Source organism: Arvicola amphibius, chromosome 10 (assembly GCF_903992535.2).
Source record: "Arvicola amphibius chromosome 10, mArvAmp1.2, whole genome shotgun sequence".
NCBI lineage: Eukaryota > Metazoa > Chordata > Mammalia > Rodentia > Cricetidae > Arvicola > Arvicola amphibius.
The window spans coordinates 120,337,536-120,353,256 of NC_052056.1; the positions used below are offsets into that span (position 1 = coordinate 120,337,536).

The following is a 15,721-nucleotide window of genomic DNA, read 5'->3' on the forward strand; positions in this document are numbered from 1 at the left end:
CAGTCATTTCTGAACAGCTTGGCAGATCCTATTACTGTCTTTGTATTTCCGGAAGCTCACTTAGGTAAATGTCTTAGCCCAGTGGCTGACATAGCAGGGTCTAGCACTAGCAATCCACATTTTAAAATTTAAATTTAGAATTTATTTTATAGGTATGAGTGTTCACCTGCATGATCTGTACATCACTTGTGTGAGTGGGTGTCAAATCTTCTGGAATAGGAATTACAGACCTCTGTGTTGCTAGCTGGGAATCGAACCTGAGTCCTCTGGAAGAGCAGCCGGTGCCACCTCCAGAGACAGCAATCTAATTGAAGTTTATGTGTGAGCAGCAAGCACATTGAACTTACAGTCCAGTAACATTTTCTCAAAACGTCTGTCCACACTTTATATTACAGAAGTTCATTTGACTAAGAATATATTTCGCTTTTATTTTTATTTACTAACTTTTTAAGGATACAGTTAAAATATCACGGGTGACCGAAAGGACCTGACAGTGGGTGGGTCCTCAGGTCTCAGCTCAGCCCTATCACACCTGATTGGACCAAAGTTGGGCCTGGGAGCGGCTCCCCGCAGGCCCCGCCCCCAGGCGCCCGGGTCCCGCCCCAGGCCCCGCCCCCGCTCTCCATAGTTACGGCGCCCTGAGAGGTGGCGGCCATCTTGGCGGTGGAGCGATGAGCGGATCGAACCCGAAGGCTGCGACCGCGGGGCCGGCGCCTGGGCCCGGCGGGCTGGTGGCTGGCAAGGAGGAGAAGAAGAAGGCGGGAGGCGGCGTTCTGAACCGGCTTAAGGCGCGGCGGCAGGCGCCCCCACACTCGGCCGACGATGGCACCGGGGCTGCGGTCACGGAGCAGGAGCTGCTGGCGCTGGACACCATCCGCCCCGAGCACGTCCTGCGCCTCAACCGGGTCACCGAGAGTGAGTGGCGGGCGTGCCGACCGCGCCCTCCGTGGCCGCCGGGCCGGAGCCGTGGCGGGCCGGGCCGGGTGGCGGCGCCGGGGGCCGCGCGTCTGTCGGCCTCTCTGCCAGACCCGGCGGGCAAAGGCTTCCGAGTCCAGCCGCTTCTGGGCCTGGCCCCCTGTCCTCCCGGGACCCCAGCCCTTAGCCGGGTTCCTGTGCGCCCTGCTCTCCCGTCCTCTGCTTCCGCAGTCCCCCGGGCCAGAGCCCCTACCTGGCGACTCCGCCTTTCCCCGGGCTCCGGCTGGGCTCCGGCTCCTGACAGCCCCTCCCCCACTCGGCCGGGCTGTGGTCCCCTCGGGGTGGGAGCCCAGCCGTGCCCCTTTGTGTACAGGTGGGCTTGTGCTTCCGTCAAACACGTGGCCGTCGCCTTTCTGGCAGACTTAAAAAGCTGTGCCACAAAAAATGAAGTTTAAAGTTTCAGTGTATGTACGATCTGGAATGCGGATCTTGCACTTGACATTTTTTCCTAGTGAAACGTGTGTCAGGGTTTCAGAAGTGTGATTTCTTTTCTTTTCTTTTTGTATAAAAAGCCACCTTCCCGTCTTTTTAGCGGTGTGAAGAAGGGTGGGAAGAAATTCGTGTCTGTTCCCTGATGATCTCTGTCTTTTGGAAACTGCCCGGGCCTGACACCCTTTTCCTTGCTATTATTTTCCCCAGGAGTTTGCAGTCACCTGGTTAGCCTTGACTTGTCTTCCTTACACACACACACACACACACACACACACACACACACACACACCGCCCTTGAGGCTTCTTAACCCCTCTTCCCTGAGGCATGCCAGAGTGTCCCGGATCTCTTCACTCAGCCCCGGGGCTGTGAGGTGTATGTTGTCCAGCTTGGTGGTAATAGCTCTGGCGACTGGGAAATGGGAGTTTGAGGGAAAGTGGCTACTACTGGTTCAGCCTGTGCAAAAGGAAACCTGCTTCTCCTAAAATAGTTTTGACTGGATTTGGGATGTTTTGATGGCCCAGTTTCCCAACACCGGGTTGGGATTCTTGTTTGCCTGCCTGGATGCAACTGTAGATAGTTGGAACAGTGTGAAAAGCCGGTTCCGCTCTCAGTTTTCATTTGAGGATTTGAAAGTACAGAAATGGTTAGCACCAGACCCTAACATCCGTTGGCCTTGAGGGCTCCTGACATCAGGGTGAGTTAGCACGTCAATTGCCTAGCCCAGTGGACTCACTAACAGCACTCAGGCCTCCTCTGAAGGCTTTGCCCAACTCTGCAAGTCCTTAGCGAAAGCCACTGGCAGAGCTTAGTGGCCTCTGGGTTTGTCACTCTGAAGTTCTGTTCTGTGAGTTGTCTAGTGAGCGCCTCCTAAAGACTCAGAGCCCACGCCACAGGGGAGTTACGGTAGCTCCCAAGTTTGCCATCTCACGGCCCGCTTGTCAAGCATGAAGCAACCACACAAACAAGCGTGCTCAGATAGCGCAGACGGAGCTGGAGAAGGTGCTGTGGGGATCATCAGACAAGGCAACAGCATTCTGTGATGTACAGTTTTGACTAGCTGGTCGGGTTGTTGTAGGTGCTGGTTTGGCCTTTTCTCCTGCTGCCCTGAGAATGTCTGCATGCCTTTGTGAAGCCCACAAACTAAGCATGGCTTTAACCTTTTAAATGGTTGAAGTAGATGTTAACTCTTGTTACACATGGTTATCAAACTTGGCTTCCATGTACACCAATAGTTTCCTTTTGTAGTGTTGCTCATTCAATTCCTGTTCATAGGCCTTTGGGTTACAGTGAGTTGAATAGTTAAGTCACACTGTATGAGTTATTTGTAACCTAGCCTTTTCTAGAAAAGTTTGTTGACCTGTTTTCTGATACAGTTGGCAAACCACCCCTATATTACTTATTAGTCAGTATATATTAAATGTTTCTAATAATCTTCTATTCTTTGGCAACTTCATGCATGTATATGATGTGTCTCTGAGCCATCTCGCTCTGCCTCTTCCTGTTTTGAAGTTTCTAACTTTGATAATACAAGAGAATGTTTGGCGGGGGGCGGTGGGGGGGACTGGTTAAGAGTACTGACTGCTCACCCGAGGCCCTGGGCTTAATTACCAGCACCCACATGATGGCTCACAACTGCATATGACTCCAGTCCTAGGCCATCTTCTGGCCTCTGCAGACACTGTGTCCATCTGGTACACCCATACACATTGTGGTGGTTTGAATAAGAATGGCTTCCATAGGCTCATGTATTTGAATGCTTCATCACTAGGGAGTGGCGCTGTTTGAAAGGATTAGAAGAATTGGGAGGGGTGGTCTTGTGGCAGAAGCGTGTCCCTGGGGTGGCCCAGCATTTCTGTCTGCTGCCCACACATCAGCATGTAGCGCTCAGCTGTTGCTCTGGTGCCAGGGTGCTGCCATGTTCCCACCGTGGTGGGAGCTAAGCCTCTGAAACTAGGCAGCTCCTGGATAAATGATTGCTTTCATTAGAGTTGCCTTGGTCATGGTGTCTCTTCACAGCAATAGAACAGTGACTAAGACACATAAGAATAAAGGTTATACAAATTTTAAAAGAGAGTGTTTGGACATGGAGAGATGGCTAGTGGTTGAGAGCTCTTAATCAGGGGACTTGGGCTTAATTCCCTAACAGAATGCATTTGGAATCCTACAACTGCCTGTAACTATGATTCCAGGGGATCTGACGCCCTCCTCTGACCTCTCCCAACACTGCACAGTTGTGGTGCTTACATCATACATAGAAAATAAAAATAAATCTTGAAAAATAAAAAGCAAAAAGAGAATGTTTGGGAGAACATTCTCAGTGAATTACATCAGAGAAGAAAGAACACATTTGTTTCGAAACCAGGGAATGAAATGGATGGTGGTTTTGGAAGATGACTTAATAGCATTGGTCTCCTCTTCAGATTACCTATGCAAACCTGAGGACAATGTCTACAGGATTGATTTTACCCGCTTCAAAATTCGAGATCTGGAGACAGGGACGGTGCTCTTTGAAATTGCCAAGCCTTGCATCTCAGGTAGGCCTGGATATTGTGGTAGTCGCCCACCTGGGGAAGGGAAGGTCTTTAGAAAGCCAATGTTTGTGTGCCTACACATGTGTTCTGGACCCCACTGTTTCCCGACTCCAGGACTGAGATCACTTCCTGTGGCCTCTCCTGCCTGTTGCAATAGTTTGGAACTTTGTTAAAAGGCTGATTTTTTTGTTGCTGTTTTAATTTTTATTTATTTTTGGTATGTCTTTATAAGTGTATGGCTACATGTGTCAGTGTGTATACATGGAAGTCAGAGAACAGTTTCTCTCTGTCTTCGCAATTATGTGGGTTCCAGGAGTTGGATTCAGGATGCCAGGTTTGTGTGGCAAGCTCCTTTACACCTGAGCTAACTGACTGGCCAGCTTTTGTTTTTGAGGGCAGGTTCATATGTAGCCCAGGTTGGCCCAGAACTTGCTCTGTAGCTGAGGGTACCTTGAGCTCCTGACATGCACCCTCCCAGTGTGTACTAGGGTTACAGGCTCATGTCATCTCAGCCAGCATAGGAAGCTGACATTTATAGTGTGGTGGCACTGTCCAGTTTCTTCAGCACACTGCCTTGTCATGACACTCTGAGTGGCTCAACCACTTTTTACTGAGACCCAGAATTTACTTGTGACACATCCCTAAGATCCTTGTTGAATGGTTCACACTGCCTGCAGCGGCAGAATCAATCCCTGCAGCCACATGGCACTGAGGAGAGCCCCTCTCCCGAGTCTTGCAGCCTTACTCAGGAGCTCGCTTGCCTTTAATACTGCTTTAGACTCCCTACCAAGTCCTAGCTTAGCAGTTTTTGAGCTTTTTGTTTTGTTTTTGAGACAGGGTTTCTTTGTATAACAGTCCTGGCTGACCTGGAACTTGCTTTGTAGACCAAGCTGACCTCAAATTCACAGAGATCCGCCTGCCTCTGCCTCCCAAGTGCTGGGATTAAAGGCGTGCGCCACCATCACCTGGCCTCTGGCTTAGCAGTTTTGTTCTGTTCTTCTTCTGAAGGTTTAAAAAGAACTTATATGTGTGTGTGTCCGTGGGGGTTGTGTGCTTGAGTACAGTCCCTCTGGAGGCCAGAAGAGGTGTTGGAGCCCCTGGAACTGTAGCTACAGCCAGCTGTGAGTTGCAGACAGAGTTGCTGGGAGCTGAACTTGAGTCCTCTGCAAGAATACTAACTGCTGAGCCAGCTTGCCAGCCCCGTGGTGTTTTTTGTTTGTTTGTTTTTGTTTTTGCTTTGTTTTGATTTTTAAAATAAAAGATTATTCTTAAGTATACAACAGACTCCAAGGCAGCATTCCTCTCTGGCTATGGGTAACAAAAGGTGAGTCCAAGAACCCAGTGACCGCGCTCTTTGGGGCAAGAACCGCTTATTATTTTACTTTTGCTCTGTTTGTTTTTATTGTTTTGAGACATAATCTCATGTAGCTAGAGCTAGCCTCAACTTCACTGTTTAAATGAAGACGGCCTTGAGCTGTCCTTCTGTACCTCCACTTCTCAGTGCTGGGATCGTGGTGGAGGCTTCTGTTCTGGCTTAGTTTTTATTGTTACCGTGTGTGTGAGAATGGTGTGTATGTGTGTGCACGTGTGTGCTCGCATGTGTGAGAATGGTGTGTATGTGTGTGTGCATGTGTGAGAATGGTGTGTATGTGTGTGTGCGTGTGTGCTGGGGCAGAAATAAATAGGTCAGAGGACAGTTATGAGAACTGATTCTCTCCTCCCACCGTGTGGGTCACAGGGCTGGAACTCAGGTCTCCAAATACTTTACTGGCTTAGCAGACATCTCCTTGACCCCTCTACTATGATCTCTAATGAAACTTATTTTGCAAAGTTCTCGTTTGATTTGCTACTCAGCATAAACCTGCAGCTCTGGGAAGGTAGGCCTTGGGATCTCAGAGAAAGTCTCAAGAAGACTTTCCCGAGCTGGGGCTGGGGCTCTCTCTCAGGAGCAGAGCACTTGGTCAGCAGAAGGCCCCAGCTTTAGGTCTCTAGCACTCAGACAGACAGACTGTTCTAACAAAGTCTTAGGTTGATTTCTGAGCCCTGGCTCAGCCTTGCCTTGTGTTTCCGCCGTCATAATCCAGTCCTGACTGAGGTACTGAAGCCTCTGAAAACCTGCAACAGGTGCTGCAAGGTGTCTGGTCTCCATCCTTCCCAGCTCTGCTTTTAAGGCAGCTGCTTGACTCCATACACACCCACACCAGAGTAGTGCTCTCCTGCAAGGTGTGTTCTGAAGAGCTGGAATCATACCAGTGGATCCAGGTCATTAGTCTCTAGGTGTAAGCCCCAAATCAGGGTAGGCCAATGCTCCGGGGATGTCACAGGCAGAGACGTTTGGTGCTAAAGAAGCACATGGTCGCAGACAGTAGGAAATTCTCTCTGTGATCATATGACCACAGTTAAGATCTTTCCTCTGGACTCAGCAGTAGGTGAGAGCAGAGGCAAGCTTGACCCCATGCCAGTCCACATGTTGTTCCTCGTCAGTCTGCTTCCACCCTTTTCTAGGCAGGCAGAGAACTGGACCTGGAGTGGCCTAGGATAGACAGGCTGTAGGTCAGTGTCTGTTGAAGTCACAGTTACTTCCAGTGCCTGCCTTTCACAAGTGTTTGTGTAGTTCAAAAGGATATGGGGACCTGTTAAACCTCTGTGACCTTACTCTCCTGGTTAGTGGTAAGAGAAGACCTAGTCAATATGATAGGGTTGCAGCAGAGACTCCGTGTCCAGCCGGATTTCTGGCTTTACCCCAGGACATACCCACTCCTCAATGATGTAAACAAGTAGCATTGTTTAAGAGCAGGCTCACGACCAGGCGGTGGTGGTGCACACATTTAATCCTAGCACTTGGGAGGCAGAGGCAGGCGAATCTCTGTGAGTTTGAGGTCAGCCTGGTCTACAAAGTGAGTTCCAGAACAGGCTCCAAAGCCACACAGAGAAACCCTGTCTAGAAACTTCCTTTCCCCCACAAAAAAGAGCAGGCTCCAGGCAGGTGGACTGCACTGAGAACTTGCTACCTTTGTTAACTGTTTGGAAACGTTAGGCAGGATAACCTTTTGGACTGTTTCCTTATCTGTGAAATAGAAAGAAGTGGCTTCGCCCTGCAGGGCCGCTGCGAGGCCTGGTGCGGTTGGTGTGTGGCAGAAGGGCCGTGGTGGCTGGTGTGCGGCAGTTGTGCCGTGTGGCTGGTGGTGCTAAGGCAGGGCCCTGTGTTCTTTCAGACGAAGGCCAGGATGCGGAGGAGGAGAGTGTGGACGTGGATGTCAGTGTCGGGCGGTTCGTGCGCTATCAGTTCACACCAGCCTTTCTCCGCCTCCGGACAGTGGGTGCCACGTGAGTGCTATTATTTCTATGAGGGCGGAATGTTGTGCTTGTTCTGGGAGGAATGTGCTCAGTGGGCCTGAGTTGGCTTCAGCGGAAGGAGGAAGCGAAGTCAGGCTAATAGCGATTTGTTTTACAGGGTAGAGTTTACAGTGGGGGACAGACCTGTGTCAAACTTCCGGATGATTGAACGGCACTACTTCCGGGAGCGTTTGCTGAAAAACTTTGACTTTGATTTCGGCTTCTGCATCCCCAGCAGTAGAAACACGTGCGAACACATCTATGAGTTCCCGCAGCTCTCTGAGGATGTCAGTATGTATCTTTCACTCTGTTCAGTGCTGGAGACAGAGTCTGCCAGGAGAGAGCCTTGAGACCCATCTGGCCCAGTGTCCTTTGCAGGAGAGGAAGGTGGTGGCATGGTGTCATCTGACCTCACTCTTGTTCCCTGCTCTGACTGCTCCTGTGGGGCTCAGGCCCCCGGACCCTGAGTAGATAGGACAGCCACTTGCCGCTCTCCTCACAGCCCTACTGTGTCCTGCTCACTGATGCAGTATGACATTTTCCCTCAAAGTCTCCATCCTTAGAGACCGCATACTCTGGGGTGGCCACTCTACTCGCACGGCAACGCTACCAGAGAAGAGTTTGCTGCGATGTGGACGGAGCTTTGTAACATTTCACTCTGGCTTGAGTGGCCTGGAATATGCAGATACTTGCAAGGATAGATTAATCTGTGAAGCCAAATAGACCAAAGAGTTTGGGGGTCAGTCTGAATGTAAGCCAAATTGCTTTGGCATGGATGAGCTCAGAGAACCTTTTAGACTGCGCTGTCTTTTCCCTGGGCACTGGAGACGGCAAGTACCTGTTAAATCAGAACCGACAAGAGGTGACTATAATTGCATTTACTTTCCCGTGGAAGAGGTCAAAGTGAGAATTCAAGCGGACGGACAGAGGCCTCTGTCTGGATCTCACAGGTTCATAAATATCAGAGCACTCTCCAGAGAGCGGCTTCCCCAGTAATCCTCTGGATGCATACCTTTGACTTTCAGGGGTCCCGTAAAAAGTAGGAGGAGGGTTTGAGAGATGGGTAAGAGCACTGGCCACTCTTCAGAGGCCCAGCATCAGCAGCTCACTAGTCTCTTTAACTCCAGTTCCGGGCATCTGGTGCCCTCTTCTGGCCTCTGAAGTATAGCGCCCATGTGGTACAAACACATATACACATAAAATAAATAAATTTTAAAAATTAAAAACAAAAAAAGAAGTAGTTTGGGCATGGTGACGCCTCCCTTTACCCCCAGCACTTGGGATGAAAGAAGCAGGGTAGATCTCCGAGTTCAAGGCCAGATAAGCGGCACAGTGTGATCCTGTCTCCACAAACAAAAGAACCCAGAGAAGCCAGTATAGAGAGGCCCGACCAGGGCTTTCTGCTGGACCGTCTAGAGGTGGGCAGCAGGCCAGAGTGCCAGGGGTACTAGCAGGAAGACTCAGGCTAGGGATGCTAAAGAGTTGATGCATCCTGTATTTTAGTGGACCTAGGGTTCCATCAGGAGCCCTCCTGTCTCCATGGATTTTTTTTTGTTTTACCTCATTATCTTCACAGAGCAGTCAAACTTTCCAAAGTGCTGGTTTGTCAATTTTGGAGGGATGTTGAGTTTTTTTATACTTAGATGCGGGACACATTCACATTCTCTGCTTCTTCTTCCCTTCCCCCGACTTGCAGTTCGTCTGATGATTGAAAACCCATATGAGACCCGCTCGGACAGCTTCTACTTTGTCGACAACAAGCTGATAATGCACAACAAGGCTGACTATGCCTATAACGGAGGCCAGTAACCGCCACAGGAGTGGACAGGGAAGGTCCTTTGCTGCCACCACGAGGCATATGGGGGAATTGCAGCTACTGCTTGTCAACACCCTTTGAACCTGGTCCAGGAAGCTGCAACTGGGGTGGTGGTTTGTGCTCCAAGGAAGTGCCGGCCAGCAGTTTGTTGTATGTTTTCCCCTGACCCCTAGTTTGCAGAGGTATTATAGTGACGTAAAAGATTAGGGTAAGGTTCCTGGGATCCAGATAAAAGTGTTTATTTCTGTGTAGTCTTCGCTATGCACTGGTTGTCCCGACAAGCCCGACTATCCAGGCACAGCTGTGTTAGTGAGAAGGCTTAGGCTGAGCCAACCTGCAGCTTCCCAGCTAGACTGCAGCTTCCTGGGTGCTGTGGGCAGCTGAAAGCAGTTTGTTTCCTCCTCCCCACGGTACTGCATTGGAGCAGTCTGCCCTCAGCCTACACACAGTCTGAAGCCAACTGGAAGAGACTTGATAGCGAGGGAGGGCAGAGCTCAAGGCTGAGGCACGGGGTTGGAGGTGATGCCAGACTGAAAGGCAAGGCTTTGAGGATACTACTTACCTGCCTTGAGGGACCCGCAGCCAGTCCTGGGGGAGACCATGGTGGTGCCTGTCTTTTCTTACTCTGGAGGCCGGCCACATGAGCCTGCTCTGCCCGCTGGCCATGACTTTTCCTGCAGTAGACCACGTCAGTTTTGTTCACGGAACGTAGTGTCTCTTGAGTTCAGTGCAGGGCGGTCGTGCTCTGGGCTCTGTCCTCAGACTTCTTTGGGGAGTTCTTACACAGTGTTGGTGTGCTAGCACCTGCGATACGGGTAGATCTCTGCTAACATGGATTGGCTCCCAGGCTAAGCTGGCTCATGGTGGGAAAGGCATGGTTGCAGCCCGGCTGGTGCTTTAGAGAAACATTACTGCTTAGGAGTGTTTTCCTGCCTGCCTTTCTACTGAAGTTGTTCTGGAACCATTGGCGGGTGGTCTTGAGTAGTGTGTATTCTGATGCCTGCTTCAGGCTGCTGGCTGTCTGAGTATTGGAAAGGGCAGCCTAGGCTGAGCCTGCCTGCCAGAGCACTGTGTCCTTAGCTTCCTGCACTTGTCATGGATGTAAGGTGACCTCAGATCCTTTCTGACTCGCACCTCTTTGGCTCCCCAGGTTGGAGCTTTAGGACTCTGTGCTGTGACTCAGGTCCATCAGCGTTGACGGAAGTGTCAGTAGTAAGGAGCAGAGGTACAGAAGTGTCCCTGAGGTATGACATTACCTGTGATGAGAGCAGGCTCCCAGAGTGTTCTGTGAGAAGGGCACACTTTGGCCAGTGTCTCTCTGTGTTTGGCTTCTAGAGCATTAGTAGCCTTGGATTTTGGTCCTGTGTTCCACATCTGGCCAGCAACTAACATGCCATATGCTGAAAGTTTCCAGAATGAAGAAGTCCTCTTTACCCTTCATGCTGCACTGGGTTCACCCCCTGAGACGGGAGAGCCCGGGTGCCCTCTGGGCACCTCCTACCATTCTAGAATCTCAGAGCTGGAGTCCTCCAGATCCAGGTGCCTTAGTGCGCTCTGCCCATGCCCTGCAGGGAGCTGCTGTCCATCTTTCTCTCCCACCTGTGTGCAGACACGAGCGGTCTCTGTACCTTTCCCTAGGTGGCCCCTCTGATGCTCTTGACAAGGTTCCTCCTTGCTCTGTTACAGTCTGATGAGGAGAGATTTGGTTTCCAGTATTTAAATAAATACTACCTAGAATGAGCTTCCTGGAGCTGCATGGTGTTTGCTCAGTGGAGCCCAGCTTGGGCTGTTCCTGTATTCTGGCACACTGTTTCTTGCCTGTAGTTCTTGCTTTTGCTTGGAGGGCCCCAGAGGATGGAGGAGCTGGGCACACTGGCTTGAACAGGACTGCATCCCCCTTCCAGTTAGTCCTGGTCACATTGTTGACCACGCTGAGGCGAGGGCTTGGTCGTTGTTGGCAGGATGAGCTGGTCCTCCATTGTTGCTGAAGGCCAGTGGTCTGTGTCTGGCTTCTTAGGGAAGTGTCTTGCTGTTTTCAATGAGTTTGAAATTCTGCCTTTTGTACCTGACCTATGAAAACTGGAATTCACACTTTGAAAGTAATAAGCAGAAGCCGAGTCAGAAGCCATGTTATGTTGTTCAGGAATACCAACCATCCATCGTGGCTCCCTGTGCTGCAGCAGGGGAGAAACAGTGCTCCAGTGTGAGGGGCCGTGTCCTGTGTCAGGAGCGGGAATTCCAGCAGAAGGCAGCTCCTAGGAGGACCTCACCCCAGCAGCCAGGCAGAACCCTTCCTTTCTGCTCTGAGGCAGGACACTGCTTGTTCTCCGTCCCTGTCCTCTGCCTTGGGGCCAAGCTGCCCTCGATCTGCTTTTATTTTGTTCTAAACCATAAGCATAGGAGTAGAGCTGGCCAGTACCTGAGGCTGAGATCAACTGTTGTCTCCGGTTAGCTCCGCGCTGTCTTGCACAGACTTTCTGAAGCTTCTCCAGGCCTTGGGTATTTCCTGTTCCAAGGACAGTGCTTTACAGCATCTGGGACTGACCATAGACTCAGATTCTGAAAATGTCCACATTCCCTGTCCAGAGCGTCACAGCCACAGCGGTGGGGTGGGGAGAGGTGCCCCACCTTGTTTCATAGAGGATCATGTGATGTCATCAAAGTTGTGAAAGTCTGTTTTCCCTGTAAATCTATTTCTCACAGAATGTGAGAAACACCTCTGTCCTCCTTCCCCTTCACCCAAGATCCTCATTCCAGAACAAACCAAGTGACTTTATTTGTATAAGATGTTATTTTACCATAAGAGACAGTAATAAAGATTTTCACAATATGTCTGCTCTGTCTTGCCTCCTGATTGAGCCATAGTGGTGATGGCTCCCAGTTTCTTTCTTCAGCTCTTGCATTTCTGTTGTCTTTAGTGTCCCTCCTTTCTAATTGATTAGCAGAATTAGGCTTCACCAGATTTTTCTGCTATGTTTTACTCAGGGACTTTGAGCAGAACATTTACCTGATGGGATGAAAAAATGGAGGCTGGAAGTCTGGGGGATGGGGGCTGGAGGGGTGGGGGATGGAGGGGTGGGGGCTGGAGGATGGGGCTGGAGGGGTGGGGGATGGAGAGGTGGGGGCTGGAGGGGTGAGGGGTGGGGGCTGGAGGATGGGGCTGGAGGGGTGGGGGCTGGAGGGGTGGGGGATGGAGAGGTGGGGGCTGGAGGGGTGAGGGGTGGGGGCTGGAGGATGGGGCTGGAGGGGTGGGGGATGGAGGGGTGGGGGCTGGAGGATGGGGCTGGAGGGGTGGGGGATGGAGAGGTGGGGGATGGAGGGGTGGGGGCTGGAGGGGTGGGGATGGAGAGGTGGGGGCTGGAGGGTGGGGATGAGATGGAGGATGGGGATGGAGGGGTGGGTGCTGGCTGCTCTCTCAGAGGACTTGGTTTCTGTCCCCAGCACCACACTCACCATCGTCTTTAACTCCTGTTCCGGGGACTTTGACGCCACCTTCTAAGGGCACTGGGCACACATGTGACACACATATACAGGGAAAGCACCCACGCACCCCATCCAAGTTTTTTTTTAAAGCCTAAGTTCGTGGTTTTTCTTCAGGTTTTGGTGGTCGTGGGGATCGAACCTGGTGCTTTGTGCACACTGCACTGAGCTGGGTCTAGCCCTGAAGGTAGGGTTGGTAAAGAGTAAGTGACAGTAAAATGATCTCATTTACATGAGTACACGTCTGAGCTCAACATGGTGTTGACACGCCTTGACTCCAGCTCTTGGGAGGGCAGAGGCAGGTGGATCTCTGAGGTCAGCTGGGTTTACTATCGAGTTCCAGGCCAGCCAAAGCAACATAATCAGACACCTTCTCAAAAACAAAAGTCCAGTTTGGGGCAGGATAGATGTGCTTACTGTTCTTACCAAGGAATCAGACCTGGATGTGATTGCCCACACCCACCGCAGGTGTCTTGCAACCACCTAGACCTCCACTTGCAGGGGATCTGACAGCCTCTGGCCTCCACAGGTACTTTGATACACACAGTACACATGAATTCATGAAGACACACATATATGCATTAATTAAATTCTGTAGAAAGAGCGGCAGGGCTGCGTCCCGCCACCTGGCTAGCTTTATACCCAAAATAATTACATGGAAACTGTATTCTTTTAAAACACTGCCTGGCCCATAGTTTCAGCCTCTTATTGGCTAATTAACCCATATTTAGTAATCCGTGTAACACCACAAAGTGGATCGCTTACCAGGAGAGATCTTAACCTGTGTCCATATTAGAGAGGAGAAGCATGACGACTCACTATGGCAACTGCCTGAATTGTCTGTCCCACTGCCTTCTACCCAGCATTCTGTTCTGTTTACTCCGCCTATCTAATTTTCTGTCTCTTAAAGGGCCAAGACAGTTTCTTTATTAATTAACCATCAAAATTCTTTAAAAAATAAGTACAAAGCCCAGAGGTGGTGGTGCATGCTTTTAATTCCAGCACTTGGGAGGCAGAGGCAGTCAGATCTCTCTGAGTTTGAGGCCAGCCTGGTCTACAGAGTTCAAGAACAGCCAGGGCTTCACAGAGAAATCTCAAAAATAAAATAACAAAATGAGTGAACGTTAAAGCTAGGAATTCCAAGTACCTACCTGTAACACCAACACCCAGTTCAAAGGCCGCCTGGGTACATAGCAAGATCCTGTCTTAGAAAATAATTGAATTCAAAAGTACAGTTTGGTCTGGGTATATAGTTCAGTAATACAGTGCTTGACCTGGATTCAAGCCCCATCATGGAAGAAAAAAGAACCCAAACCAAAAAAAAACCAGACATTTTGACACATGGACATGGGCATACACAGCCGTGTCCCCACCACAGCCACTGTGTAGAACATGACATCACTGCTCTGAACATCCCTGGGCTGCTATGGGTTTATAACCAGTTCTTCCCTTGCCCTGGTCCTGACAGTCTAATTCTGTCTCTCCTAAAAAATGTGTACACTTTTAACGAAAACATTTGCAGGGGTTGGAGAGAAGGCTCAGCAGTTAGGAATGTGCGCTGCTCTTGCAGAGGACCCAAGTTCAGATCCCGACACTCACAGCTACCTGTAACTCCAGCTCCAGGGGATCAGACTCTAGTTTCCTAGGGCATCTGAACTCATGTGTGCAGACTCCACATAGACACACTTAACAATTAAAAATATGAATCTTAGCCCGGCAGTGCTGACGCATGCCTTTAATCCCAGCACTTGGGAGGCAGAGGCAGGCAGATCTTTGTGAGTTCAAGGCCAGCCTGATCTACAAAGAATTCCAGGAGGGGCTGGAAAGATGGCTCAGAGGTTAAGAGCATTGCCTGCTCTTCCAAAGGTCCTGAGTTCAATTCTCAGCAACCACATGGTGGCTCACAACCATCTGTAATGGGGTCTGGTGCCCTCTTCTGGCCTGCAGACATACACACAGACAGAATATTGTATACATAATAAATAAATATTTTTAAAAAAAGAATTCCACTGTCCCCTCTTGGAGCACATGGGTTGCCACTTCTCCCTTCTCTCTGTCTCTCTCCTTTCTCTTCTACTCTCTCTCTCCTCTAAGTAATAAATGTCCAGTTCTATGCCTGAAAAAAAAAAAAAAAAAAAAAAAAAAAAAGAATTCCAGGACAGCCAGGGCTACACAGAGAAACCCTGTCTCAATAAACCAATATATCTTAGAGCTATATACAGTTACAACTTGAGCCTGAGGTTGGGGTAGAGTTTCGTGTTAGAATAGCTAGGTACCTCCCCAGTAACAAAAGTTTTAGATGGTTTATGGCATAATTATTGGCCTCTGTTGTAAAACGTGATTTTCTTTTTTCTGTTTTTTTTTTTTTTATGTTATCTGTGTGTGCATGTGCATACATGCTTCTGAGTGTGGGTGGAAGTCAGAACAACAGAACAACTTGTGAAAGTCAGTTTTTCCCCACCAGTGTGGTTCTGGGGATCAAACTCAGGTCATCATCAGATCTGGTAGCAAGTGTCTTACTCACTGAGCCATCATGTAGGCCTAGGATTAATTTGTTTCATATATATATATATATACATATACATATATATATGAAACAAATTATGTATATATATATATATATTTTTTTTTTTGAGACAAGGTTTCTCTGTTAAGCCCTGGCTGTCCTGGAACTAGCTCTTGTAGACTAGGTTGGCCTCTAACTCACAGAGATCTGCCTGCCTCTGCCTCCGGAGTGCTGGGATTAAAGACGTGCGCCACCATGCCCGGCCCAGATGGGGACATTTCTAATCCAAACCACCACCTTTACCTCAGTTTATTGTTTTCTAGGAAGTGGATCAGCCCCACTTTTGGTGTTCGGTCAGTGCTAAGTCTGGTTCCAGGGAGGAAGACAGATGAACAGAGTGCATGTACACCAGGGGGCTGTGAAGGTCGGAGTTAGACTTGGTGAAGGTGGGCCCTGTGGCCAAGTGACATTTGACAGGCTCTCGGGAACAGAGTAAAAGTATTGTGAGGGTGCTAGGACTCAACCCTTAGTATTAGGGGGCAGCACCCCTACTCCCAACAGGGTCCTGCTCCCCAACTAGGAGGTGCTTAGGACAGTAGCTCTATTTCACATCTCAGGGTGGGAAGGCTCTTCCTGCCTGGCAA

At 49.8% G+C, this 15,721-nt stretch overlaps 1 protein-coding gene across 1 annotated transcript; it reads left to right on the forward strand.

The window, feature by feature from the left end:
• The first annotated feature begins 645 nt into the window (after window positions 1–645).
• Unc119b (unc-119 lipid binding chaperone B) lies at window positions 646–10,987 on the forward strand. Its single transcript, XM_038344718.1, has 5 exons — window positions 646–915; window positions 3,829–3,942; window positions 7,155–7,266; window positions 7,394–7,566; window positions 8,972–10,987. The coding sequence occupies exons 1-5, from the start codon at window positions 672–674 to the stop codon at window positions 9,082–9,084; spliced, it is 756 nt and encodes a 251-aa protein (XP_038200646.1). The 5' UTR covers window positions 646–671; the 3' UTR covers window positions 9,085–10,987.
• Window positions 10,988–15,721: the final 4,734 nt, after the last annotated feature.